The sequence below is a fragment of the Nerophis lumbriciformis genome, linkage group LG02, assembly GCF_033978685.3.
Source record: "Nerophis lumbriciformis linkage group LG02, RoL_Nlum_v2.1, whole genome shotgun sequence".
NCBI lineage: Eukaryota > Metazoa > Chordata > Actinopteri > Syngnathiformes > Syngnathidae > Nerophis > Nerophis lumbriciformis.
Window position 1 is genome coordinate 47,066,256 of NC_084549.2, and position 26,060 is coordinate 47,092,315.

At 42.1% G+C, this 26,060-nt stretch overlaps 1 protein-coding gene across 5 annotated transcripts in view; it reads right to left on the minus strand.

Annotated features, from left to right (window-relative positions):
* The window catches only part of LOC133608458 (cytosolic purine 5'-nucleotidase-like), a 121,449-nt gene that overhangs the window by 44,829 nt on the left and 50,560 nt on the right, over positions 1-26,060 (minus strand). For 2 of the 5 annotated variants that reach the window (XM_061963718.1, XM_061963712.1), the window contains exons 1-2: positions 8,626-8,743; positions 7,906-7,997 (exon numbers count right to left, since the gene is read on the minus strand). The exons of 1 other annotated variant lie outside the window; for it this stretch is intronic. Coding sequence is in view for 1 of the 4 variants with exons in the window: in XM_061963701.1 (XP_061819685.1) it covers positions 7,906-7,997 (92 nt within the window). In the remaining 3 variants the exon portion in view is untranslated. Of the gene's footprint in view, positions 1-7,905; positions 7,998-8,625; positions 8,744-26,060 lie in introns of those variants that run through there. 2 more of the 5 variants (XM_061963701.1, XM_061963726.1) reach the window with 1 other exon arrangement.

Here is a 26,060-nt window from a genome sequence, read left to right on the forward strand (position 1 = left end):
GACAGGATTTAGTTTGCAACACTTTTATTGTGAAGGCCAGAAGTCTGCTATTGGTATTTAAGGTGTCTTGACGACTATTGTGTTTTGAAGAGAGATGAGGTTGTGTTCAGATAAAAAGTGCCAGTAGACTTCCTTTCTCAACATCTTACAAACCTTTACTCACAATTTGTATGTATTGTTAAAGTTCAGAATTTCGAAGTTTGCGAATCAACTTCTTTGCCTTAACCTTGATTGGTGCATAATGAGTAAGTTTTGTGTTGTTGTGATGAGTGCTGACTGCGGTAAAATGTGTGTGCGCTGTTGGCTCTGATGACGGCTATTGCCGTGTAAAGGGCAACAATAAAATGTAAAAAGAGCGTCAGGCTGGGTGTGTGTGTCTTTCTGGAACGGTGCACTAATGTGACAATGTTTTAGCACCCTAATAGCTACTTCTTTTTTTCAGTCCGGTTATTACTGTGCATGTTGGTACTGGTGCCATTAAGGGGAACTGCAATTGTTGGGGAATTTTGCCTATCATTCACAATCTTGATGTGACACAAGCACACGTTTTTCTCTTTTTTTTTTAATGCATTCCAACTCGTAAATAAATGGTAGCAAAAGTCACCAATGAAGGTAATAGGATTCACTCTATTCCGCCTATAAAGCGCTCTAAAGACCTCCATCACAGTTTTACATACATGTTGTAGGTATATATGTAATGTAGTAAAAGGCACATTCATTCTAACATTTAAAATTGACGTATTTTAGTCATACAACATACAGCCGCGTAATAATTTCAGACGTATCACAAAGTTCGCTATTTACTTCAACAACAACTATTACGAATCATGTCAGACTTTATGAGAGAAATGTTGATCTAGAACCTTATATTTTTGAGCCGGAATATGAGAATGTGCTACAAGTTTTAGAAGTTGTGTGCTAAAACATATTCAGGTTTAGTGAAACAAGCAAGTAGCACTGTTTTTCAGTGCTAAATAAGAAATACAAACTACGAACATATTGATTTACTAAGATCCAAATACCATGTGCAAAACAGCATGAGCAATCTATACAATTCTGTGTACTATTAGTGGGTGTGTTGCCTGTGATCTACTTACACTGCGCGTACAATTCAAAAGTAGTGCAGACCGCCTTGTGTAAAAGAGGTTTCTGTGTGTACTACGCAGCTTTCACCATGGAGATACTCGATCATTTACTGCACCTTCGTCTTATCATATACCTGTGGCATTTTGCTATCAAATAAGCAGCAGACATGTACCACTTTTTATGGGCATTTTAGTGCCCATAAAGAAACATACCTTTTTTGTGCACTGCAGATGCGCTCATGGCTGCTCTTACTGTGTTCAAGACGCAAAAAAATGCTTACTTCAAGGAGGTTTTTTTCATATAGAAGATAAATCCTGTGTTTAACCAGGTGCTTCACCAGATTGGATGTATACTCGCCACTTGACTTTATTTTTACGTCACAAATACTGCAGAGAGCGTAATCTGCATCTGCATTGCATTTGGAAAAGACAAGCCACACTTTAGAGCAGGGGTCCCCAAACTACGGCTCGCGGGCTGGATCCATATTTTTTTTTTTTTTTTTTTTAATCTTTCCTTTCTAATCCATTTTCTACCGTTTGTTACTCTTGGTGTCTCCTAGCCGCTCAGGCAAATCATATTGTCTAAAAATAAATGTTCCCATCGATAACGTGACAATGTTAAATGTTGATGAACATCAATGTTAATTGATGTTAAATGACAAAACGGATTATAAAGACAATGTATACAATGTATATATGTATATATATATATATATATATATATATATATATATATATATATATATATATATACAGCCTGGCCCCCGGCCAAATTTTTTTAACCCAATGCGGCCCCCGAGTCAAAAAGTTTGGGGACCCCTGCTTTGGAGTGTTTTGCATTTGGTATGGTTGGGTTTTTTTCATAAAACATTGATGGGTTGCTTGATTACTAAGAGCATGGCCTGTTTTCCTCTCAAGTTCTAGCAAGTACTCGCCACTCACAAGTGCTAATTCAGTGCTAATGCACCGCTGGATCTTCAGTGAATTGGTGCCTGGTAGTACCGGCTGGTTTTGGTCGGTGCCAAAAAAGTACCGGATACGGTGCTCACCCCTAGTGACAAAGCATGATCGTAATGTACGACATATTCATTTTGTAAGTGTAGTTAAACCGTATGTATAGTGTAGCACTTTTATTTTGAAGCCGGAAAAGTGTGTGATTGGTTTGAGAAAGTGTTTTGGTGTCTATCGACTGTTTGCAATACAAAAGTCTCCTTTCGACCTCCTGACGACCGTCTTTCATTTCTGTTGAACTTAATGTCATCTTACTTACTAAATCGGTCACAGTAACAACCTAAATGTTATGTTATCACTGCACCTTAACCGTAATCTGAACATGGACGTTAAGCACCACCCACCTCAGTGACGCGCGCAGTAAGCGTTTGCTGCAGGGATGTTGCCTCTTCTCAAGAGTCCTTTCTTGTTGGGAAAACAACCTGAACCTGATATTTCCATAAAGTAGACGACTTTCCTTTGTCCATTTCTCCTCACTTGTGGCTCATGAATAACAAGTGAATTGCAGCCAAGTTACCCCCACTAAGGCACTCCCCGAAGGTCAAAATGGACACGTTAAAAAAATGTGTGCCCTTATTGAAATTTATGGTTAACGGAGTCAATGGGAGCGCCTATATTCCACCCACAAAGCCCTCTTAATAAGAATTTGTTGAATAATATAATATACCCAGAAGTCATTTTTTAGATGTTATCTCTTTAAACATGCTGTAAAAATGCATATCCTCTGAAAATATGCCTTATAATAGCCACAAACTGGAGGATATATTATTATCAGGATACAATTTAAAAATTTGTTAAATGGTTTCATTGAAAAATAAATGAACATCATACTAAAAATGCAAATGATGCATGTGTTTGCAAATGGATGACTGATTTAAACATTTTGTTACGTTTTGAACGCATGGCTGCGATGGTTTGGGTTCCCTCGAATGCAGAAGGACAAGCAGGAGTAGCGTGCAGGTAGGAGTCTGTTTTTAATTATTTGAGGCAGGACAAAAACACAAAAACAGCTGGTGGGAACACTAATTACTAAAACAAGGGCAGGTGTGGAGAATTAGTGTCAATGGAAACCAAAAGTAAATGAAAGGAAAGGAGGTTAGAGCACAGAAACAGACTAACATAGAAAAAAATCCACAAAACATAAATCAAGCCATGACCCGGGAAAAGGATCATGGCTTAAGGGACGGATAGCAGACGTCCCATGGTAGAAAAAAAAGGATAAGTCCAAAGTCACAAGAGGGTGGAGGGAGGACTTGGCGGTGGGCCGCCAGGCCAAGTGTCCTCGACATCACCTGGGACGAGTCAGGTGGTGATAAGGCGGGCGCAGAAGAGAAGGTGGACGTGAGTGGCCACGGCGCACCAGCAGTTGTAACCGTCTATGCCCGGGTCCTGGGCACAGCTACTGATAGCGCGGAGGGTGTCAATGAAACGCCGTGGGACGCCCCACTGGAGACGAAGAAGGCGGCGTCATGGGACGACCCGCTAGAGACGAAGAAGGCGGCGTCGTGGGACGGCCTGCTGGAGACGAAGAAGGTGGTGTCGTGGGACGACCCGCTGGAGACAAAGATGGCGGCGTCCTGGGACGACCCGCTGAAGACAATGATGGCGGCGTCGTGGGAGGACCCGCTAAAGACGATGATTGCAGCGTCGTGGGACGACCCGCTGGGGTCGCTTTTGCCGTGTCTAGAGCTGGTGGCGTCTGCAGAGCTGGTGCAGTAGGCAACTGGTCAGGCGTCGAGGCTGTGGCAGGCTCGGCTGGAGCTTGCGGGGATGGTGGTGTTGGCTAACTCACTACCTAACAACATAGTGCCTCCATCTCCAGCTACCTCAGCAACTCTATACATGTTTAGATGTTTAGATTTCGTAGAACAGCGCAGAAAAAGAGGCTCTTAGATGTTTAAAAAAAATAAAAATAAAAACTTGGTCAGAAGGTTTTAGTGTGTTTCAGTACATTTTTTTTTAAAACAGATTCAACAATAACACGATAATAATGATAACTGCGATAATTTTGGTCACAAAAGCCCAGTAGCCTCTATGACAAAATTATTATGCATACACTAAACTAATATATATTTATAAAAATGAATCCGAATTCAAACAAAAACACAAGTCATACACTATTCTAATTTAAATCATTTCAATAACCCATTGGCTCCTTTTTAAAAAATAGTTTGGTCCACACCGCAGTCTGTTCGTCCCGCCATGGTTCTTCCTCATCTGCATTAATTGAGCGCAAGCTGTCAGGCTTGTCCCTGACAGTTTGACTGTGTTTTAATTTTTCCTCTGCGTTTGTCTTAGTTTTCTGTCAGCGCTTTTATTTTGTCTTCATTTACTGATTGTCTCCCTGAGTGCTGCTTCCCCTCAGCTGTGGCTGATTGGCACCTGGCCACACCTGGTGTCAATCAGCCAGCTGCTATTTAAACCTGCCTTCCCCTCCAGTCAGTGCTGGATTATTGTCATTGTCGATGTTCACTACTACCTGTCATAATACTTGTCGTTGTAGCTCTGTCTACTTTTGTTCACTCTGCTCATGTCATAGTTCCTTCGTGTCACAGTAAGTGTTTTTGTTTCTTGTCGACAGTTAGCCTTTGTGCTATTTTAGTTCATAGCCAAGTTTGTTCTCCGCCTTGTGCGCGCCTTTTGTTTGTACCCTTCTGTTTTTTTTTTTTGCTATAGTGTTAAATTAAATCATGTTTTTCTGGACAAAGCCTGCCATCTCTGCATCTTGGGGTTCGTCACCAACATACTCTGACACAAGCGAACTCCAGCAGTTTAGGATGCCCCGCAAATATCAGGGCCAGGAGTAAGAGCAGCCGAGCAGGGGCACAGGATGTCAAAAACTTTTTTGTGAGAGAGTAAAACTACCGAGGGTTGAAACAATTAGCCTACTTGTTCATTCATGTAATATTGTAAACATTACCTTTGATAGGCATTAGCTGTCATCTAGCCGCGTAATACTCAGGACAAGCCGCCAGTTCAACAAAAAAAAAGTCGCTAGTTCATTGTAAAGCAGTGGTGTGTTTGACACGCATCACTGTCAGACAGTGCTCCAGTATGCGCACATTCAGAAGCTGCATTGAATTGTATCATGACATATTCACGTTTGAGTCAGTAATTAATCATTACTGAATGATTATATCCGTCACAGACTCATAATTACTAATTATGAGCATCTGACGAAGGTCAGTCACATCATCATGATGTGTTTAATGTGGTCTTGTAAAATGTGTTGTTAGTGGGACTTTTGTACAGCCTATACATAAAAAAGTTAAATGTTCAACGATTTGTTGTTGTTGTTTGTTTTCATAGCAATATAAGATAAAATACACCATAATAGCTAACAACAACAAAGTGAAAAAGATTATTTCGAATTTGGGACAGTTTTACACTGACTTTCCTATAACATTGTCTGTGACAGTTGCGTTTAGCAAACTGAAAGAACTATCTCAGATCCACAACAAGCCAAGACAGGCTAAATAGCCTTGCTAGACTTACAATTAAAAGTCAGCTAAGTCGACAATTGGACTTCAAAAACTTCATCAGCAAATTTGCTAACACAAAGGCCCAGCGTTGGGCTCTCTGATGCGACTTACAGTGAACAAACAAGCCAACTTAAACTTTAATTGAGATTAGATTAGGCTTGTTGCTTTTTCATATTTCTTTTATAACAATGTATTCCATGTACTCTTTGTTTTACTTGCACATTTAAGTTAAATGCTACATATGTACCTGTGAACTATCTTGAGCCAGGACACTTTGTTTATTTGCATATGAGTGCGAGATTGTTAAATATAGTAAAATACCCACTACCTATTTGTTGAGTGGTTAATTAAACATGTATTTTCAATCAGAGGTGTAATAACATGCTGCAAATCAGTAAAATGAGAATAACACAACTAATAATACATAATAATACTGACTTGTTAAGCTGTTAATCATAAAAAAGGAAACAAATTGGGTGTATTACACCAGGCACTGTCAGGAACACTGAAAAACAACAAAATTGAAGGTGGCAACGAATGGGGTAGACGGGTGTTCTGTTGATGTCTGCTACCTATCGATGTCTGCTCCCCAACGCTACTTAGCATGCGCACAAACGCAAATGTTTCAAATATTTGCCTTGAACAAAAAGCAGGTGAACAAGGTGTGATTTTAAATTATGTTTATTTTATTGTATCTTCTGACCAGCAAGCATATAGACAATTACAACGTGAAAATTTGACGTTGAATGTTAATACTCAACGAATGCTCGAACAAAAAGCAGCTGCCTAAGTAGTGATTTTAAATTACGTTTCTTTTTTTTTGTATTTTCTGACAGTAAGCATGTAGACAATTCCAGCGTGAGAAAGCTACAGATAGCTTTATTTTTAGGAAGCAGCCAATATTCACCGATATTCTTTAAGGGGGCCCATAATTTCTAGCAATGGCCCGGGTTACAATAACCATCTTATGAAATTTTCAAATTGTTACTTTGGTTATACTCACCACAAGTTGGCGCCTTGCACAGAGTGATGGTAACAAAGCTTAAATTAGCTTTCGATTTAAAAAAATGGTGGGCGATACTGATAGTCGATACCATGTTGATACTTTTTACTGGAAATGTTATGATCATAGAATAATTCTGTCAATAGTGCAAAAACAATAACAATAAACAACAATGTAACAAAAATATATACATTAATATTGTGTAAAGATTAGGGCTGTCAACAATAATAAGTTAACTTATGTGATTAATCACAAACAAATATTGCATTAATCATGCATATACGCAGATTAATCACGCTTATAAATTGACTATACATGCTCCTTTACCTTAACTATGGATGGTTACCTGAAAGGCTGAGGGTTGCTACATGGTCAGTGATCAGGTCAATGCATACAACAGATGACTGCAACTGGTGTGCTCACTGGCAAATATCACTACGGACTGAACATTAAATAAAACCGTTCTATAACTTTATGTAACGTAACTTTGAAATTAATTAACATTATTTTTTTCAAATAAAGTTGGCTTGCTCTATGATGCATTTTCAGCAGTGTACAATTGAAATGTGTGATATTAAACTAATAGCAACAGTCACTGCATGAAGAGACATGTTACATATTATAATGTGAATAATATATTTATTATATATGCATATATATATATATATTTATATCTATCTATCTATCTAGATAGATAGATAGATAGATAGATCTATATATATATATCTATATATATATATATATATATATATATATATATATATATAGATAGATATAAATAAATAAATAAACCTGTTAATAATTTAAAACATTTTGTTTGTCGTTCCTTTGCAATCATGACAAAATTATTCAATGATCATGACATTTCAAGAAAAAAGTATCAGTCTGGTATTGACTATCAGTATCACCCACTTTTTGAATCGGAAGCTCACCTCAGCCTCGATAACATCACTCCGGTTCTGACATAATTGGATCCTACGTGCCAAGTACTGGCGAGTAAAGGCAAAGGAAGGGTAACGCTACAAACTTTTTTTTTACATGTTCAGATTGCTGCATTCACACACAAATCTTCCATGGCAAAAGTGTAGCAAAAGTCACATGTAAAAAGACAGCTAATCAAGCATTCCTGCTTCACACAGAGTTGAACAGGAAACAGTTTGGGTTTTTTTTTACATACAGAGAGACATAAATTAGAATGTAGACATGCGGATCTGTTTACACAAAAAACACAGACTGATATACGCATTTGCAAATTATTTTGCTACAATAATACCTGCACAGTTTATGTTATTACAGAACTTGTGTTTGGGGTTTATGTTCTTACCGGGAAGGTTGAAGAGAGTGTTGAGGATGTAGAAGCGGTCTGTGTCGCCACGCTGAATAAATTTGTTTGGGTATATCTCTCTGGTGTCAGCCCTATAGACAAACAATATGAAGATAAAGTATATACACAAATATTTAAATACATACAGTGTATATATACAGACATACTGTATATGCATAACCTTTCAATATATGCCCAGATCTGCACTGATTCAGGTAAATAAACAGCAGCCTCATGGGGCTTTAGACCATCGCCTGAAACCTAGAAGTGCCCGCATGTGCCTCTTGGTCACGTGATTGCAACCCAGCTATGTGTCTTATTTAATTTAAAAAAAAGAAGTTTTGTCAAAAGATTTTAGTGTGTTTATAAGTACTTTTTTTTAGCACATTCAACAATACCATGTGTAACTGTCACCATTACAGTTATTACAATGTGACAACAGCTGTTAATATGTTGTGCATTTTGATTTATAAAAAACAAACAAACATGTTTATACATGAACATTTTATTTCTACACATTTTGGACTGTCATAAATAAATGTCCTGTAGATACCGGGAGTATAGCAACCCGAAATAGGGTGACCGGAAGTATAGAGACAAAAGCGCGAACAGAGAAATCCTTTTGTACAATCTAACATTCTACCATTGGTCTACCAGATGAACACGGTGAATATAATTATTTTCACACTGTAATGTATCGTTTTGTATACATGTACTTACAAGTATTGTATCTAACTGTTGATGGTTTTTACGATGTTCATGGTGATTAAAGTGCTCAAGGTATCCCACGTCACACTGTGCCCTACCCAGTATGTGACGCAAATACAAAACAAGAGCAATAAAAGCCTTGTTGACAGCAGTGCTATAAGCGTGGACTCTTATTGGACAAGGGTAGTCACAGTGAAAACGTGACTTAATCCATCTCTGGGCTCGTGTGACTGTTAGCAAAAAAATCAGCCAACTGCACCATTCCGTGAGGACTTTGGGCTTTAAAGTGCAGTTTGCGACATCTCCAACAGAGGGAAACAGAGTCCTTTGTCCACACTGAACACAGTGAAAGCACAATTAAAGATGGAATGCGGCCCAGAGGCATTGAGAGAAATATATACTGCATGCCATAAACCAACAACAGTCAGGTGTTCATTACTTAATTACATTTAAAAACAAACAAACAAAAATAACCCCTCCACCACCAACAAAAACACAATTTGTTAATGTTTGTGTCATATGGTAAAATTAAACTGTATATGTTGAAGAGGTTCATTTAGCCTACTAATGTGTATTTATAAGACTGTCAACAGGGACGAAGGAGCCTACCAACTATCCCACACAGGGCCGGCCCGTGGCATAGGCCGTATAGGCAAATGCTAAGGGCGCCGTCCGTTAGGGGGCGCCACGCCAGTGCCACAAATGTTGGAGAAAAAAAAAAGCAAAAAAAAGCTGGTACTATTATTTCTAAATACAACAAATAATCCCACGTTAATTAAAATGCAAAGTAAAGCCTATTTAATAGAAATATTATTTGTTACAACATTACGCCCCCCCACCCGCCTCCCCCCGCACGGTGCGCCCCCTCCCTTCCCGTATCATGACTCTTTTTGGACGTCACCACATCAAAAAATCAACACAAGATGTCAAAACGGCCAAAACTGTCAGGTGCCCAGGGAAGAAAAAAGAGAAAAGAAGAGGAGGAGAAACGAGAAAAGACAGAGGTAGCAGGTAGGCAACGTTAGCCTACATGAAATTATTTGTCTGTTACAGAATGTGATAGTAACCTGGCTTTTTAGCATTAAGCTAATGTTACATGATTCGGCAATTGCTAATCAATAAATAGCTAGTTCTGTTTTAACGTCGGGTTAATATTGTGGAGGGGGCTAAATTGTTATGGACAATAATAATGTAACGTTAGGTAATTACAGTACTCCCACCTTACATTCCTCAGGGACATTTGTATTAGATCTTTTAAGCAGGTGTTTTTGTTTACATTGTTATTGCCTTCTGGTTAGCTAATGTTTGCCCTGCAGGTAATAGTCACTTTTCCATCCCTTTATATATTAGGTATAGTTGTAAATTAAAAAAAAAAGGTCAAAGACAAAGCTATTCGGTTTCTTGTGAGTATATACACTTCACTGCCGATGTGGGGGGGGGCGCCACCTAAAATCTTGCCTAGGGCGCCAGATTGGTGAGGGCCGGGCCTGATCCCACACCTGGGACACAGTCCTGCAGGGCCGCCCCCAGGCCGTTTGGTAGACATCCAGAGACAGGGGGCGCCCCGCCCTACCCCCAGCGCACACCAGGGGACACCGCCATCCCACCACTTTAGGTGGGATGGAACAATCCATATAACACGTCACAGATGACGTCGCGCTAACATCACGTGACACCTCTGATGAAGGCTACAGAAGCAAGATAGCCGAAACTTGTCAGGTACAAAACTTTACCTTACTAGCCTATATAAATCAACCACCATCTGTATAGTTTGAGAGTGTGTGTGTGCACGAGCTACTATATATTTGTGGTAATTTCAACTGTATAAGCCATTCATTGCTGATTCACGAAACGTTTTGTGATTAACCTGCTAATTATTTTCCGTGAAAAGAGTTGTCTTTATAAGTTATAATGTCAGTACATAGCAGTGAAGTACAGAAAAAAATATTTCATTATTATGAGGGAAAATTAAGAAGGTAGATTGCTTGTTAGAGGCAAAAGACAATGACAGCAGAAGAAAATGAGGAACGATGCATGCAGGGAGCTAATGGCATTGAAACAATGAAAACCTTTGCATGAGAAACATCTGACAGCTAAAATGCAAGAGTTAAAGAAACAGGAAACAGCACAAAATGAAAGGCGAAAAAAATTACTGTACGAAAAGTGGAAAACACAAGCAGGAATGCTCAGAGACTCAGCAATTTCACATGATGGACAAAATTGAAGAACTTGAGTCTGAATTAGAGTTTTCCTGATACCAATATTTTGGTCACAGTACCAGTACCAAAATGTATTTCGAAACGTTTCAAAATAAAGGGGAACCCTAAAAAAATTAATTATTGTCTTTTAAAAGAACATTTTACAATACATTTAACATTTGTTTCTTATTGCAATCAAATAACAATATTAGAAGATACAAATAAAACATTAAAGACAATAAACACACTGGTCCTTTCTTTTTGCACTCAAAGTACAATTTACAAGTGTATATATTACATATAGTCTGCCATAATCTAGGATTAGGTTTAAATAGAAAATAAAGCTTTATTGACATGTCTAAATGTTTCTTGATGTATGTTTGCAACCCTTGGTCTCTGCTTTAGGACAAATACAATCATTAATAAATACTAAAAAAAATACTATGGCTAAAAGAACACAGATAAGACATGTACTGTTGCTAGTAAAACAGACATTGTTAAAGATAAAATGCAAATTGTATAGGGTTTTGTAAAAAAATGCAATCTTTTCACTTGCATTAGTTTGCGCTATGTGGGCGGTTTGGACAACTCAAATAATTGGCAACAATCCAACCGGCTGTGTGCATGTCTATGTATCTGTAGGTGCACCAAAATTGTTACCGAGCGCGGCCACCGCTGCTGCTCACTGCTCTCCTCACCTCCCAGGGGGTGGAACAAGGGGATGGTTAAAATGCACATCTAGTGTGTGTGAGACTATCAGTGGTACTTTAACTTTAACAGCAGGGTAGCTGGTTAACTACATTAACTTAAAACTCCTTGTGCAGGTCTGGATGATTGTTATTTAAAAGTGTACCTAAGTTTGAAGCAAATATTGTAATACTTCAATGCCACCTTTGACAAGGCATGTTTTAAAGCAGCGCTTGTAGCTGTGTGTGCGTGCTGACACACTCAACATCATGCTCCTCGGCACTGTACGTCACCACCGCACGGCAATATAAGGATGAAAAACAAAGTATCGGTATTTAGGCAGTATAATATCGTTTTTAATGAATTAGTACCGTGGTTCCCTTTTTAGTACTGGTATACTGTACAGCCCTAATACGCTGTGGTGCCGGTAGAAAATCAATACGGTGGACAAAAGCATAGTGTCAAGGTTGCTGTAAGTGCGCACCTTACGCACCTCTTAATCCTGGGTACCAATTGGGCGGGGTTTAACAATTTAGTGACGCAATGTGTGGGGGTGCGTTCACGACCAGTGGGAAAGGGTAATATCTGCGCGGTTCTCAGCGGCGACGCGGGTTCATCCGACACTGCCGAGGGGAAACCGCCTCCTCCACTTGCACCCTACGGAGGATTTCCCTGCGTGGTTATTCCCTCACTTTTCAGTCATTAGAGATAGATTATACAGAGTGAGTCGTGACACTCAAACAGGAGAGGAGATCACCCAGTTGTTGGTGCCGAAACACTGTTGGGAAATGGTTTTCCAGGCGGCGCACGTTCACCCCATGGGGTATGATACGACACTCCACCGGGTAATGGTCCGTTTCTATTGGCCAGGCATCCGGGCAGGCCGCACACCAGCAGCGCCAGCTGGTCAATCCAGCGGCCATCCCCAGGGCGCTTTTGCGCCCATTACCACTCATGGAGGTCCCGTTTGAGCAGATTGGCATGGACCTTGTCAGACCATTTCACCCGAGCACACGGGGATATCGTTTTGCTCTAGTCCTGGTGGATTACGCAACTCGTTATCCCGAAGCAGTGCCGCTGCAGTCCATCTCTGCAAAGAGAGTAGTGCAAGCGCTGTTTCAGGTCATCTCCCGAGTCGGAATCCCGAAAGAGATTCTGACTGACCAGGGTACGTCCTTTATGTCACGCACGATAAAGAAACTATACGGATTATTGGGGATCAAATCCATTCGAACCAGCGTCTACCACCCTCAGACCGATGGGTTGGTGGAGCGGCTGAATAGGATATTGAAATCCATGATCCGTAAGTTCGTGCACGAGGACAAACCAAATTGGCATAAATGGTTGGATCCCCTGCTGTTTGCAATACGGGAGGTTCCCCAGGCCTCCACAGGGTTTTCCCCCTTTGAATTATTATACGGCAGGAAGCCGCGCAGGGTTTTGGATCAAGCCCAAGCAAAAATGAAATACAATACGTTATGGACCTGAGGACAAAACTCCACACAGTGGGGCACTTGTCACGCGAGAATTTGCTCCTGGCCCAGGAACGTCAGCAGCGCTTGTATAACAGGGGGACCCAGCTAAGGAAATTTTCACCGGGAGAAAAAGTGCTTGTATTACTCCCGACATCCAGCTCGAAATTACTCGCCAAGTGGCAAGGACCCTTTCTGGTCACACGGCGAGTGAGTGATGTGGATTATGAGGTCCGGCGCTTAGACCAGGGCGGAGACACCCAAATTTACCATCTCAACCTCCTGAAAGCATGGAAGGAGGCGGAGCCTGTTTCCATGGTGATCGAGGAGGAGGATGAGTTCGGGCCGGAGATCCCGCGCTCCACCCCGCCCTACCTCCTCCTCTGTGATAATCAGCTCACGTTAGCGCAGAAAGCAGATGTTGCCGAGCTTCAGCAGCGCTTTTCTGATGTGTTCTCCCCTCGGCCCGGCCGCACGAACCTCATCCAACATCACATTGAGACCAGCCCGGTTGTTACGGTGCGGTCTCGGCCCTACAGGCTCCCTGAACACAAATGCAAAGTGGTTCGGGAAGAATTAAAGTCTATGCTGGAGTTAGGGGTAATAGAAGAGTCACACAGTGCGTGGTGCAGCCCCATTGTTCTGGTAGGGAAGAAGGATGGGTCTGTGCGGTTCTGTGTGGATTACTGCAAGGTGAATGAGGTGTCACGTTTTGACGCCTACCCAATGCCCCGGGTCGACGATCTCCTGGATCGGCTGGGCACTGCTTGTTTTTTCACGACACTGGATTTGACCAAGGGCTACTGGCAGATTCCCTTGTCGCCAGAGTCCAAGGAAAAAACGTAATTTTCCACTCCGGAAGGATTGTACCAATTCGTGACACTTCCCGTTCGGCTTGTTTGGTGCGCTTCCAGCATCTCATGGACCGGGTGCTGCGCCCTCACGCTGCATACGCGGCCGCCTATCTGGATGACGTCATCATCCAAAGTGGCGACTGGGAAGAACACATGCGGCGGGTGAGGGGGCGGTGCTCGAGTCCCTAAGGCAGGCGGGGCTCACCGCCAACCCGGCGAAGTGTGCGGTTGGCCGGAGGGAAGTACAGTATTTGGGGTACCACTTGGGAGGGGGGCAGGTGTGCCCGCAAGTAGATAAAATAGCGGTAACTGCGGCCTGCCCAACCCCCAAGACAAAAAAAGAGGTGAGGCAGTTTTTGGGACTGGCAGGTTACTACCGGAGGTTTATCCCCCGGTTCGCGGACCTGACCAGCCCACTAACTGACCTCACCCGAAAGGGTGCTCCAGATCTGGTCCAGTAGACGGAGCAGTGCCAGCAGGCGTTTGAGAGAGTTAAGAAGGCCCTCTGCGAGGAGCCGGTCCTGCACATGCCTAATTTTTCTCTCCCGTTCAGTCTGCAGGCTGACGCGTCGGGCAGAGGGCTGGGAGCGGCTTTGTCCCAGCAGATGGAGGGGGCGTCGACCGCCCCATTCTGTACATCAGCCGGAAGCTCGGTGCCCTCAGGTGCTATCTCCTGGGGTGCTCATTCTGCTTCTGCTCAGACCACAAACCCTTCCAGTGGCTCCACCGCATGAAGGATGCCAAGGTGCGGATCACCCGTTGGTATCTAGATTTACAACGCTAACATTTCAGAGTGATCCATAGACCGGGGGCACAGATGGCTGTGGCTGACTTCCTCTCCCGCTCCCACACGGGGGGAGTCGGCACAGATGGACGGCTTCCCTGCCTGAGTCTGGCGGTGGAGGTATGTGGAGGGGGGCGTGGCCTGCGGGCCTGCCGCGGAACGGGGTGTGCAAGGACCGGCCTTTAAGACAGCGACAGGTGAGTGGATGGCCCAGGTGGGCCTTGTTATCTAATCACCTGTCGCCTTTATTAGCAGCAGCCGGAACGAGACACGCCGTGGGAGTTGGGAGCTGGAGAGCGAGCGAGAGTGACACGCCTAAAAGAGACTGCTGAAAAGCAATTCCAGACTGTTGTGTTTAAATAAAAAACTGTATTCAAACTGTCTACCGGGCTCACGGAGGATCTTTCGGACTCAGGAGAACCCTCATGGCAAAGAGACCTTTTACAATAATAAAATATAATAATATAATATATCAGTATATATTATATACTGTATATATAATATGTAAATATTACATATATGTAATATTTTATATTGCTACTATGGTACATTTTTTTGTCTACTTTATACCTGCATTATCCTTTCCATCCTTACCCTTTCCATCCTTTGTAACTGAGCTACTGTGTGGAACAATTTCCCTTGTGGATCAATAAAGTTTTTCTCAATCTAAGTCTAATCCCAACTAACCTTGAAATTCACAGGAGAAAGAGCTTACACGAAAACAAGCATCCAAAGGCAAGCACCTTTGGAACAATTGTTGAGACCTCCAGCACAGAAAGTTTAGTACGACAGTTTAGTTAGGTTTAGAAAGTAGGACGCCTAAAAAATATACAGCAGTCAGAAATAGAGTACATCTTCTTATGACACAAATGTAAGCAGATGCCATGTTGTGATGAATATCACTCAAAATGCAAGTGTGAAAAGATAGCCAAAATGACTACAGAGGAAAAGAGAAAAACATTTGTGACAACAAACTTTGCTTTAGATGCCTAACAAAGGGGCACAATTCAAAAGAGTGCAGAAATAAAGCCACATGTGGCATCTCCAAGCAGCACCATCCAACTTCTTTGCACAAAAAACACCCACTAACAGACAATCTTTCTCCAAACGTCAGAGCAGTGGAAAAAAATACCTCCACAATGTCATAGTGGGAAAAATGCCTTCTTACTGCCATGTTGTGTGTGTAAGTGGTGACGAGTGCACATCAATGATAGTCCCATTGTGGGTTTCATCATCGAAAGCCCCACAGTCTGAAATATTGGTGTGCTCTATTGGACAATTGCACATCGGCTAAACAAGCACTGTGCAAAAAATTAAAGGTAGGAATAGAACCAGTAAGACTATAGCTTTCTACCATGCTGACAAAAAGTTCAATTGTGAAGTCACAAGACAAGATTACTTAGTGAGGTGTTTCTTCTCACAGATTTTCTGTGACTTACCTCCAGCCTATACAAGATAATTTAATACACTTGAATGCTCACATTTTCCTAACTAACAGCCGGTAACATCTTGCTACTATAGCTCACAAAATCCCTCCGCTAATGGGTGGTGAGGTTGGACTCCTAATTGGATATGACTGCTCCAGAACATTCTTGCCAAAAATAATTAACTATTTGGAATCAGAACAGACCTAGGTTGGAGTAGCGTCGGGGTAACATCTCAGCTCCATGTATGTAACGGGCCTGTGTCATCGCAGTTTGGTGAAGGAGCTGCCACAAGCATCGACAATTAAAGCACTTGGAATTGACTTAGCTGACACTCGATCTAGTGGGAAATATATATCGCAAGAGGATATTCAATTCCTGGAAACGCTTATTGGGAAGATCCATCAGAATGAAAATGGCCATCTTGAAATGCCCTTTCCATTTAAGGCAAGTCCTGCCCGTCCAGACAACAAGAAACTTGCCTTAGTTTTAACAAGAGAAAATTGGACCAAGATCCTAAGTTTTAAGAGACTTACTGTATGTAAGATGGGCAGCACGGTGGAAGAGGGGTTAGTGCATCTGCCTCACAATACGAAGGTCCTGAGTAGTCTTGGGTACAATCACGGGCTCGGGATCTTTCTGTGTGGAGTTTGCATGTTCTCCCTGTGACTGCGTGGGTTCCCTCCGGGTACTCCGGCTTCCTCCCACCTCCAAAGACATGCACCTGGGGATAAGTTGATTGGCAACACTAAATTGGCCCTAGTGTGTGAATGTGAGTGTGAAAGTTGTCTGTCTATCTGTGTTGGCCCTGCGATGAGGTGGCGACTTGTCCAGGGTGTACCCCGCCTTACGCCCGATTGTAGCTGAGATAGGCTCCAGCGCCCCCCGCGACCCCAAAAGGGAATAAGCGGTAGAAAATAGATGGATGGATGTATGTAAGATTTATGCAATGCGTTTTTGGAGACGGAAATGCGGAGAGAGAAGACAAGGAGCCAAAGACAGGAGGCGTGTTGTACATCCCATATCAAGGAATTTACCACCGAAGAAAACCAAATCGAATGAGAGTTGTATTTTACCAACACCCCACTCTGCAGGTAACAATAGACTGGCTTCGGACCTGAACAGCTTCTATTGCAGGTTTACACAACCATCACCCAGCTCACAAACATTGTCAGACTCTGCCCTACCGGCTCCCCTCACCTGTCCCGCCACCATTCTGAACAGCACAGTTTTCACTGTGGACTGTTTCAGGTTCCGGGGATCCACAATCTCACAGTACCTGAAATGGACCTCCCACACAGACACAATCAGAAAAACAGCACAGCAGAAGATGCACTTCCTACGTCAGCTCAAGAAGTTCAACCTGGCTCAGGAGCTGCTGATCATGTTCGACACATGCTTCATTCAGTCTGTCCTGTGCACCTCCATCACTGTCTGGTTTGGATCTCAAACCAAACTGGACAGACACAGACTGCAACAGACAATTCGGACTTCAGAAAAGATCATCTGCGTTGACCTTTCCCCCCATCCAAGAATAATACCAGTTCAGGGTCAGGAAATGGGCAGGTCGCATCACTGCAGAGCCCTCATACCTTGCTCACAAACGGCTCAAACTCCTCCCCTCAGGCAGACATTACAAATCCTTGTACGGCAAAAAAAACATCATAAAAACAGTTTCTTCCTCCCGGCTATCAATCTGATGAACGCAATGAAATAACCCTGGAATTAATCTGTCACTGTGGATGTACTAACTCACGCGCAATCATCTTTTTTGCTCTTTGCTCTATTCAACATTGCATTATTATTTTATCAGCCTTGCACATATTAGTTATTTAAGCATTTGTTTGTATTTTTAGTTCATTGTTAATATTCATTGTTTACATTGAACAAAGAGAGTGCAATCTACCAAGTCAAATTCCTTGTGTGTTAAACATACCTGGCTAATAAAGCTGATTTTGATTCTGATCATTCTCTGACGGGACCCGACCTCACTAATGGGCTCACTGGAGTGATGTGTCGCCTTTACCAAAGAACAATATAGCGGTAACGTGCGATGTGGAAGAAATGTTCCACAGATTTCATTTTGCAGAAGAATAGAGAGACTATTTGAGGTTTTTTGTTATGAAAAAGGAGACAGACATGGAACCTCAAGAATACCGAATGAAATTGCACTTGTTTGGGTCAGCATCCTCACCAGGCTTTGCCAACTTCGGAATTAAACATTTAACCGTTTAAAATGAAGCAAATCCAACAGCAGCAAGTTTCATCAGAATACATTTCTATGTTGATGATGGCCTCATTAGTGTGAACTCTGTTGAAGAAGCAAGGGAGCTCATAAATGTGCCTGTAGCGGCCACGTTTCCCAGTGGTCGCTGGAGGGACAAGAATGGGTTTGTCTCTTAAATGACGTGCTTGACTCCTGAGTGATGGTTGAAGTGTATTTAATTGGTTTGCAAAATAAGATGATTAACGAGTAATAAACAAATTAAATATATATCCAAATCAAGCAAAGCAAAGCGGTAAACAAAAAGTGTGGCGCCCAAACGTATCTTTTCCTCCTGTCCTCTTTCCTGTTTCCTCTTTCCACAGGTTTATGTGCTATCCTTAAATACCTGAAAACACCCCCCCCCCACTATAGTGAACACACCTATATGCCCCTGTGACCTACAATTCATAAGTCTAATGACCCACCTACACTCACTACACACACACACACTGCTCCTCAAAACCCTAATTGCCAAAGGCAAACTGCACCTGCCCAAATTTACCTCTAATGACAAGAACATTTTGGAGTCTATTGATGTCAACAAATGTGCAACAGAAGCAAAGAATGTGGATTTGGACCAAATCAGAGAGTACTTGTAATAAGTTGGAATATTGAAAGTGATGCCTTTTACTTCAAAGTTTCACTCAATGAGATACCAATTGCGCAACATGGACTATTATCAGCCATGGCTTTTATACTCAATCCCTTAGAATTCCTGTCCCCAAATCAAATACTCCAAGAGAGGTAGGATAAGTTAGGATGACCCGCTACCCAAGGATTTGAAGCCAAGGTGGGAGAGTTGGGTGAATGGCCTGAAGAATCTTAAAGAATAGAATATGCAGCACATCCATATAATCTGTACAACCCATCTGCAACATTAAAACGCAATCTAGACAACAGAAACTATTTTTAGCACACCAATGGTGCACACTGGGAGACCACATGAACCATGTTTTTGTCACAACACGGGCAATAACTGCAATGGTGCACTGAAATGATCCCTATCCCAGCTTCACTCGAGGGGAAGGCAGGCATACTTGCCAACCCTCCCGAATTTTCCGGGAGACTCCCGAATTTCAGCGCCTCTCCCGAAAACCTCCCGGGACAAATATTCTCCCGAAAATCTCCCGATTTCCAGCCGGAGCTGGAGTCCACGCCCCCTCCAGCTCCATGCGGACCTGAGTGACGAGTCGACAGCCTGTTTTCACGTCCGCTTTCCCATGATATAAACAGCGTGCCTGCCCAATCACGTTATAACATCTACGGCTTTTAGAGAGTGCACAACTGCGCACACAACAAGGAGATGAAGCAGAAGAACGAGGAAGATACAGCCATGGCGACGCCGACGACGAGTAAGATGAAGAAATACGCTTGTAAGTTCCAAAACAAATGGAAACAAGAATTTCAGTTTATCCAGGACAGTTCGAAGGGGAAGGGGTATGCTGCCTGTAAATTTTGTAGAACAGACTTCTCCATTGAACACGGTGGCCGAACGGATATACTCACTCATGAACGGTCAGCGAAGCACAAGGTGGCGGCAGCGCAGCACCGGTCACAGCCCAGTATTATGGGCCACCTCGCTAAATGTAGACCCGAGGGTCTAACTTATGCCGAGACAAAGATAGCTATGCTGATAGCTAGAAGCAACATCCCGTTCTCATTTGCGGATGTCTTCAACAAATCCGTGAAGGATATGTTCCCGGATTCAGAGATCGTTCGCCAGTCCGCAAATGGCAGAACAAAGGCTACTCAAATAGTGAAAGGTAAGTGTTGTTGGTTTTTTTTTGTAAGCAGCAAGCTGTGCTTCTGTCTGCAAAGCATTGCACTTCAAGTACAACACTGGGTAGATGAGTGTTATGTGTGTGTATATGTGTAAATAAATGAACACTGAAATTCAAGTACCGTATTTTCCGCACTATAAGGCGCACCTAAAAACCACAATTTTTCTCAAAAGATGACAGTGCGCCTTATAACCCGGTGCGCTTTATTACGATTAATTTTCATAAAGTTTCGATCTCGCAACTTCGGTAAACAGCCGCCATCTTTTTTCCCGGTAGAACAGGAAGTGCTTCTTCTTCTACGCAAGCAACCGCCAAGGTAAGCACCCGCCCCCATAGAACAGGAAGCGCTACCGCCCGCCCCCGGAAGAAAAAGAAGCGCGCGGATATTTCGTTTCATTTCCTTTGTTTGTCTACATCTGTAAAGACCAGACTACAAAATGGCTCCTACTAAACGACACGCTTATAACGCAGAATTTAAACTTAAGGCAATAAGTCATGCCGAAGAACATGGAAATAGAGCAGCAGCAAGAGAATATAACATAAATGAATCAATGGTGCGTAGGTGGAGGAAGCAAGAAGATGACCTGCGCCAGGTAAAGAAGACAAAACAGAGCTTCCGAGGGAACAAAGCACGATGGCAACAGTTGGAGGACGAACTCGAACAGTGGGTTGTTGAGCAGAGAGCAGCAAGCAGAAGTGTCAGCACCATCACTATTCGAATGAAGGCAACAACGCTAGCAAGCGAACTTCACCTGGATGATTTTAAAGGTGGTGCTTCTTGGTGTTTTCGGTTTATGAAAAGACGCAATCTCTCCATCCGCACACGGACCACTGTTTCACAGCAACTGCCTAACGACTTTAAAGAAAAGCTGGCTACTTTCCGTGCATATTGTAAAAAGAAGATAGCGGAAAAAAAGATCCGGCCAGAGAACATTATCAACATGGACGAGGTTCCACTGACTTTTGATATTCCTGTGAACCGCACTGTTGATACAACGGGAGCACGTACGGTGAATATTCGCACCACTGGGAATGAAAAGTCGTCCTTCACTGTGGTTCTAGCTTGCCATGCTAATGGCCAGAAACTTCCTCCCATGGTCATATTCAAAAGGAAGACCTTGCCAAAAGAGACCTTTCCAGCCGGCGTCATCATAAAAGCTAACTCGAAGGGATGGATGGATGAAGAAAAGATGAGCGAGTGGTTAAGGGAAGTTTACGCGAAGCGGCCGGGTGGCTTTTTTCACGCTGCTCCGTCCATGTTGATATATGACTCTATGCGCGCCCACATCACAGATGGTGTCAAAAAACAAGTGAAGCACACAACTACAACACTCGCCGTCATTCCGGGTGGATTAACCAAAGAACTCCAACCGCTGGATATTGGTGTCAACAGGGCATTCAAATCACGACTGCGAACTGCGTGGGAAAAATGGATGACCGAAGGCGAACACACCTTCACTAAGACGGGCAGACAACGCCGGACAACATACGCCAACATCTGCCAGTGGATTGTAAATGCCTGGGCAGATATTTCTGTCACAACTGTGGTCCGAGCTTTCCGGAAGGCAGGATTCACAGAACTGCTGCACAACAACAGCGACACTGAATCCGATGATTTCGAAGAGACGGAGCCCGCCATTTTGGAAGCCACGCTAGCGCAACTTTTCAATTCGGACACCGAAGACGAAGAATTCGAAGGATTTACCGGTACGAATGAAGAATAACTTCAGAAAGTGAGCGCTATGTTTATTTTGTGTGTTGTGTGTTGTGACATTAACGTTCGAGCAACATTACCGGTATGTTGCTATTGCTCTACACCATTTTGAATTTTACTATGTTTGTGATTGCACATTTGTACATTTTGGGACAGAGTTGTTAGAACGCTGGTTTTCAATATATTATTAAAGTTTGACTGAACTATCTGACTGTTTTTTTGACATTCACTTTAGCGCAGCGTTTTTTTGACATTCACTTTAGCGCAGCGTAGGCGCGGCTTATAGTCCGGGGCGGCTTATTGGTGGACAAAATTATGAAATATGTAATTCATAGAAGGTGCGGCTAATAATCCGGTGCGCCTTATAGTGCGGAAAATACGGTATTTCTTTTATATATATATATGTATATATATGAAATACTTGACTTTTCAAGTATTTCTTATATATATATATATATATATATATATGAAATACTTGACTTTTGGTGAATTCTAGCTGTAAATATACTCCTCCCCTCTTAACCACCCCCCCCCACACCCATCTCCCGAATTCGGAGGTCCCGAAGTTGGCAAGTACAGTATGAAGGCAGCGTACACCCTGGACAAGTCACCACCTCATCGCAGGGCCAACACAGATACACAGACAAAATTCACACTCCCATTCACACACGAGGGCCAATTTAGTGTTGCCAACCCAACCTATGCCGAGGTGCATGTCTTTGGAGGTAACTCAGCCTTCCCATCACAGATGAAACAAAGTCTTATTTAGAAGAAATGGTCCGTAAAAAACTTTTTTTCACCACCTTAAAACTTGACATAAACTGCACTGCGCGCTAGTAACTACACAGGTTGGAGGGAAAATTTTACAACAAATCAATGATTAAAGTGACAAACTTGCAAAACAAATAATATTCCGTTTGTTGACAAGAACATACAGCAACGGAAGCACATTAAATCTATTAAGCAGAGGCAACACAAACTGGTGAAAGATTAAAAAAAGCTGCGGCCAGAGCCGACAAACTGCTGCTGCAAGCCTGCTAAGTTAACAAAACAGCTCAAACTAAAATGCCTGTGAGCCTGAGCATGGCCTCGTTGACTTCACACGTCACTGCCTTTTAAAAGGCACACACAGCTCTTATATGAAACTTATCTTAACAGCATTATGCCAGATATTTTAAGTTTATTTTTTAAGTAACAAATTAGTTACTTTACCTAGTAATTAATTACATTAATTAATGAGTAATTCCGTTAGTATTTCAATCACTTTTTTGGTAAAGTAACGAGTAACTATAATGAATTACATTTTAAAAGTAATTTTCAGAACACAGCCTGTCACACATCATCATGATGCAGTTGGCAGATTGGTGTTCCTAGCTAAAATCTTTGTAAGTATGTCCTATAATAATGTTTACCTTTAAAAGCGCCATTGTTAAAAGTAAATCATTTTATATTGTTGCTGCTGACATTTAAACATGTCCTCTTAAACCAGGGCACTTTGTTTCACATTTAGTTATTTTATGTTTTTGTTAGCTGAATAATTGAGCATAGCTAAATGTTTTTTAAAGATTGGAGATTATACTTGGCTTTTCTTATATTATTTTTACGGATTTTTCTTTTTTACTATCTCAAAACACCTATTTTTTAAGTTGGAATCCTATTATACAAAACCTACTTTTCTTACTTATTGGTACCTGTTTTTGTGTATTTGGGATCCCCATCAGTCCCAAACATTTAAAATCAAGGCATGGTGGAGATATTTAGTTACGTCAACGGATATTTCTATTAATGGGTTAGTTTATGTGCCAAAATATATATGATATGAGTTTTTATCCATACAACATTTTCTGTGCTAAATTCTTTTCATTTAGTAGCACCGGTGCTACTAGTGAAAAAGCTAAGCGTACAGCCCTGAACCAAACATATCCTCTCCTCTATCTTCACTCACAGGTGTATGTGCTCTCCTTAAATGCCAAATTCTGCCGGAGCCCACTTGTGCACAAACCTACCTGTACCCATGTGACCTACTACTCTTCCAACCCACAGACATACCCCCACACACACACATTGATCCTCAAGCCCCTTATCCTGTCTCCTACACACCAGCCCCTAATTATTGTTACCCACAAATATTACAAACAAAAAATTAGGAGACCTATGCAAAATTACAAAAAGGTGAGAAAAATGTCACAAAAAAGTCCTTATCTTCGGGTCATCCTACTGACCAGAAGTCATCTCAAGAGTCCCAGTGCCCCAATGTTCAAAAAACTAAATTATCCAGAAAAATATCAAATGGTAAATCCAGAAACGGTAACACGTACAGTAAGTCAGCGACACCCTTATGGATTTTTGCCTGCCAGCCCGCACCGACAGGAGTTTATTTCTCATCAGGTCCACTTGCTTTTGACCTTGGTAGCCTGTCCATCAGCTGGTCTCCAATGTGATGCTCCTCATCCAAGTCATACTCTAGCTGAGCAATTATGTTCTCCATGAGTTTAAACTTTAATGTCAAAGCTCAGTTAGCATGAGACGTCTCATCTTCCCGCTCATTAATTTCACTGAAAGACTCCTCTAGCCATTTATTTTTGTGTTTTTTTTGCAACTTCCAAATTAGTAAAATTGGCGGTCGGGTTTGCATGCTTTTCTTGGCTTCGCGGCTCTCTCGGGTTCCAGACATTCCCTGTCATTTTTGTCAAAGTGTTTATCCCTCAGGGCCTTTGTTTAAAACTGGAGGCAGGCGCCCTTTTTGTAATTCTCAGCTTTATCGCTGTCTCTCCTGGTCCTCCCGTCGGATCTTTCATATGCACTCATTTCGGTGTTTGATTTCACAGGTGGGCCAAATGAGTCAGAGGTCGGGGGTCCATGGTTCTCTCTGGAGAGTCCTGGCTGATTCGAGAATTGCGGTTTCGGGAATGTTGTTTCCAAACGGTTGCTGCCACAACTCGTCCAGATTTATGAAGGACACCATATTTATCATTACTGACTCTCCACTGATGGTCCGTCTTTGGTTTCCTGTCAGTGGACCAATCACCGTCCAGTCCAGCACAGTCCTTATGGCTTAGGGTCCGTCATTCATACTGCGAATCACCTCTTGCGGTTTCATAGTTTTGGGTATGTTCATGCTTATTAACAGTTCAACCCCTGCCTTAATCTAAGGTAATTTGAGGTGGTTTAAGTGTGGTTATTTTTCCAGATCTCTTGGTGTTGGTCTGTTACCTTTGAGTAATGGCATTGATTATTGTGTATAAGTTATTGGCAGATCAATTAAGTCATTCCCTTCCAGTGCAGCAGCCTTCAGCTCTGACACAATATGACTGCTCACAACCTTTTCTTGGCCCATTGTTCTCAGCAAAATATTGGTCTGCCAGTCAGGTGAAGCTTGTGCATTAAGTCATCTGTGCAAAGTACTGCAGTGCTTGCCTTGGTCCAGGAGCGCATATGTGAAGATTGTTTTAATGCTGCTTTTTGCTTTGATCTGGACTGACACAATGGTTAACTTACAGTCCTGTTCTCCAGCCCCCGTGAGACAACTGCATACCAACGTTATGTCTGACATTTCAATATTCATTTTAGTCTGATCAGCATTTCATTAATTTTTTTTTTCATTTATTCATTTATTTCAGGCAATGACACAAAAAAGTACAAGGTAGACAACATCTAAAAGGTAATGTACAGTATGCAAGCATGATGATCCAGTTTTGCCTGAAAGGGAGTGTGAAGACGATAAATTATTTAATCCCACCCCCAGTTTCCATTTAGATATTAATACATTGAGCTTCACTGTTATTTTGTTCCAGGATTATATACAAATGTTATATTATGGTGGCATTACCACAGGTAACCATAATTAAAGTTACCAAATTAAGTTATTTTGACATTGTGTTGTGGATTTGGATGCCTTATGTCCATATGTGAACTCATACCTTAAGATGTTGCCTTTGATTTGCTACCAATACTGCTTTGTGAGGTAATAGCACTGAGTTTTGCCATTTTTTATCGTTCCGGCATACTATTTTCCCCCAGGAGCTTCTGTAGCCTTCTGCCACCCCCTTACTTCCTTAGCGGAGATTCAAAACATGGCTAATGCTAACGCAAGCGAGACATTTGTTTCAAAGAAAATAAAAGTGTTGTCAGTACTTTGGTTCTGCGGCAACAGTCGTAGAACAAATGGCTGCACACTGCAAAGTGTTTAAAAAAGGCAGCAGCACAAAAAACAGCCATGTGCGGGAAGTACAACTAAGTTACGAGGCGAACAAGACCGCAACTTCCG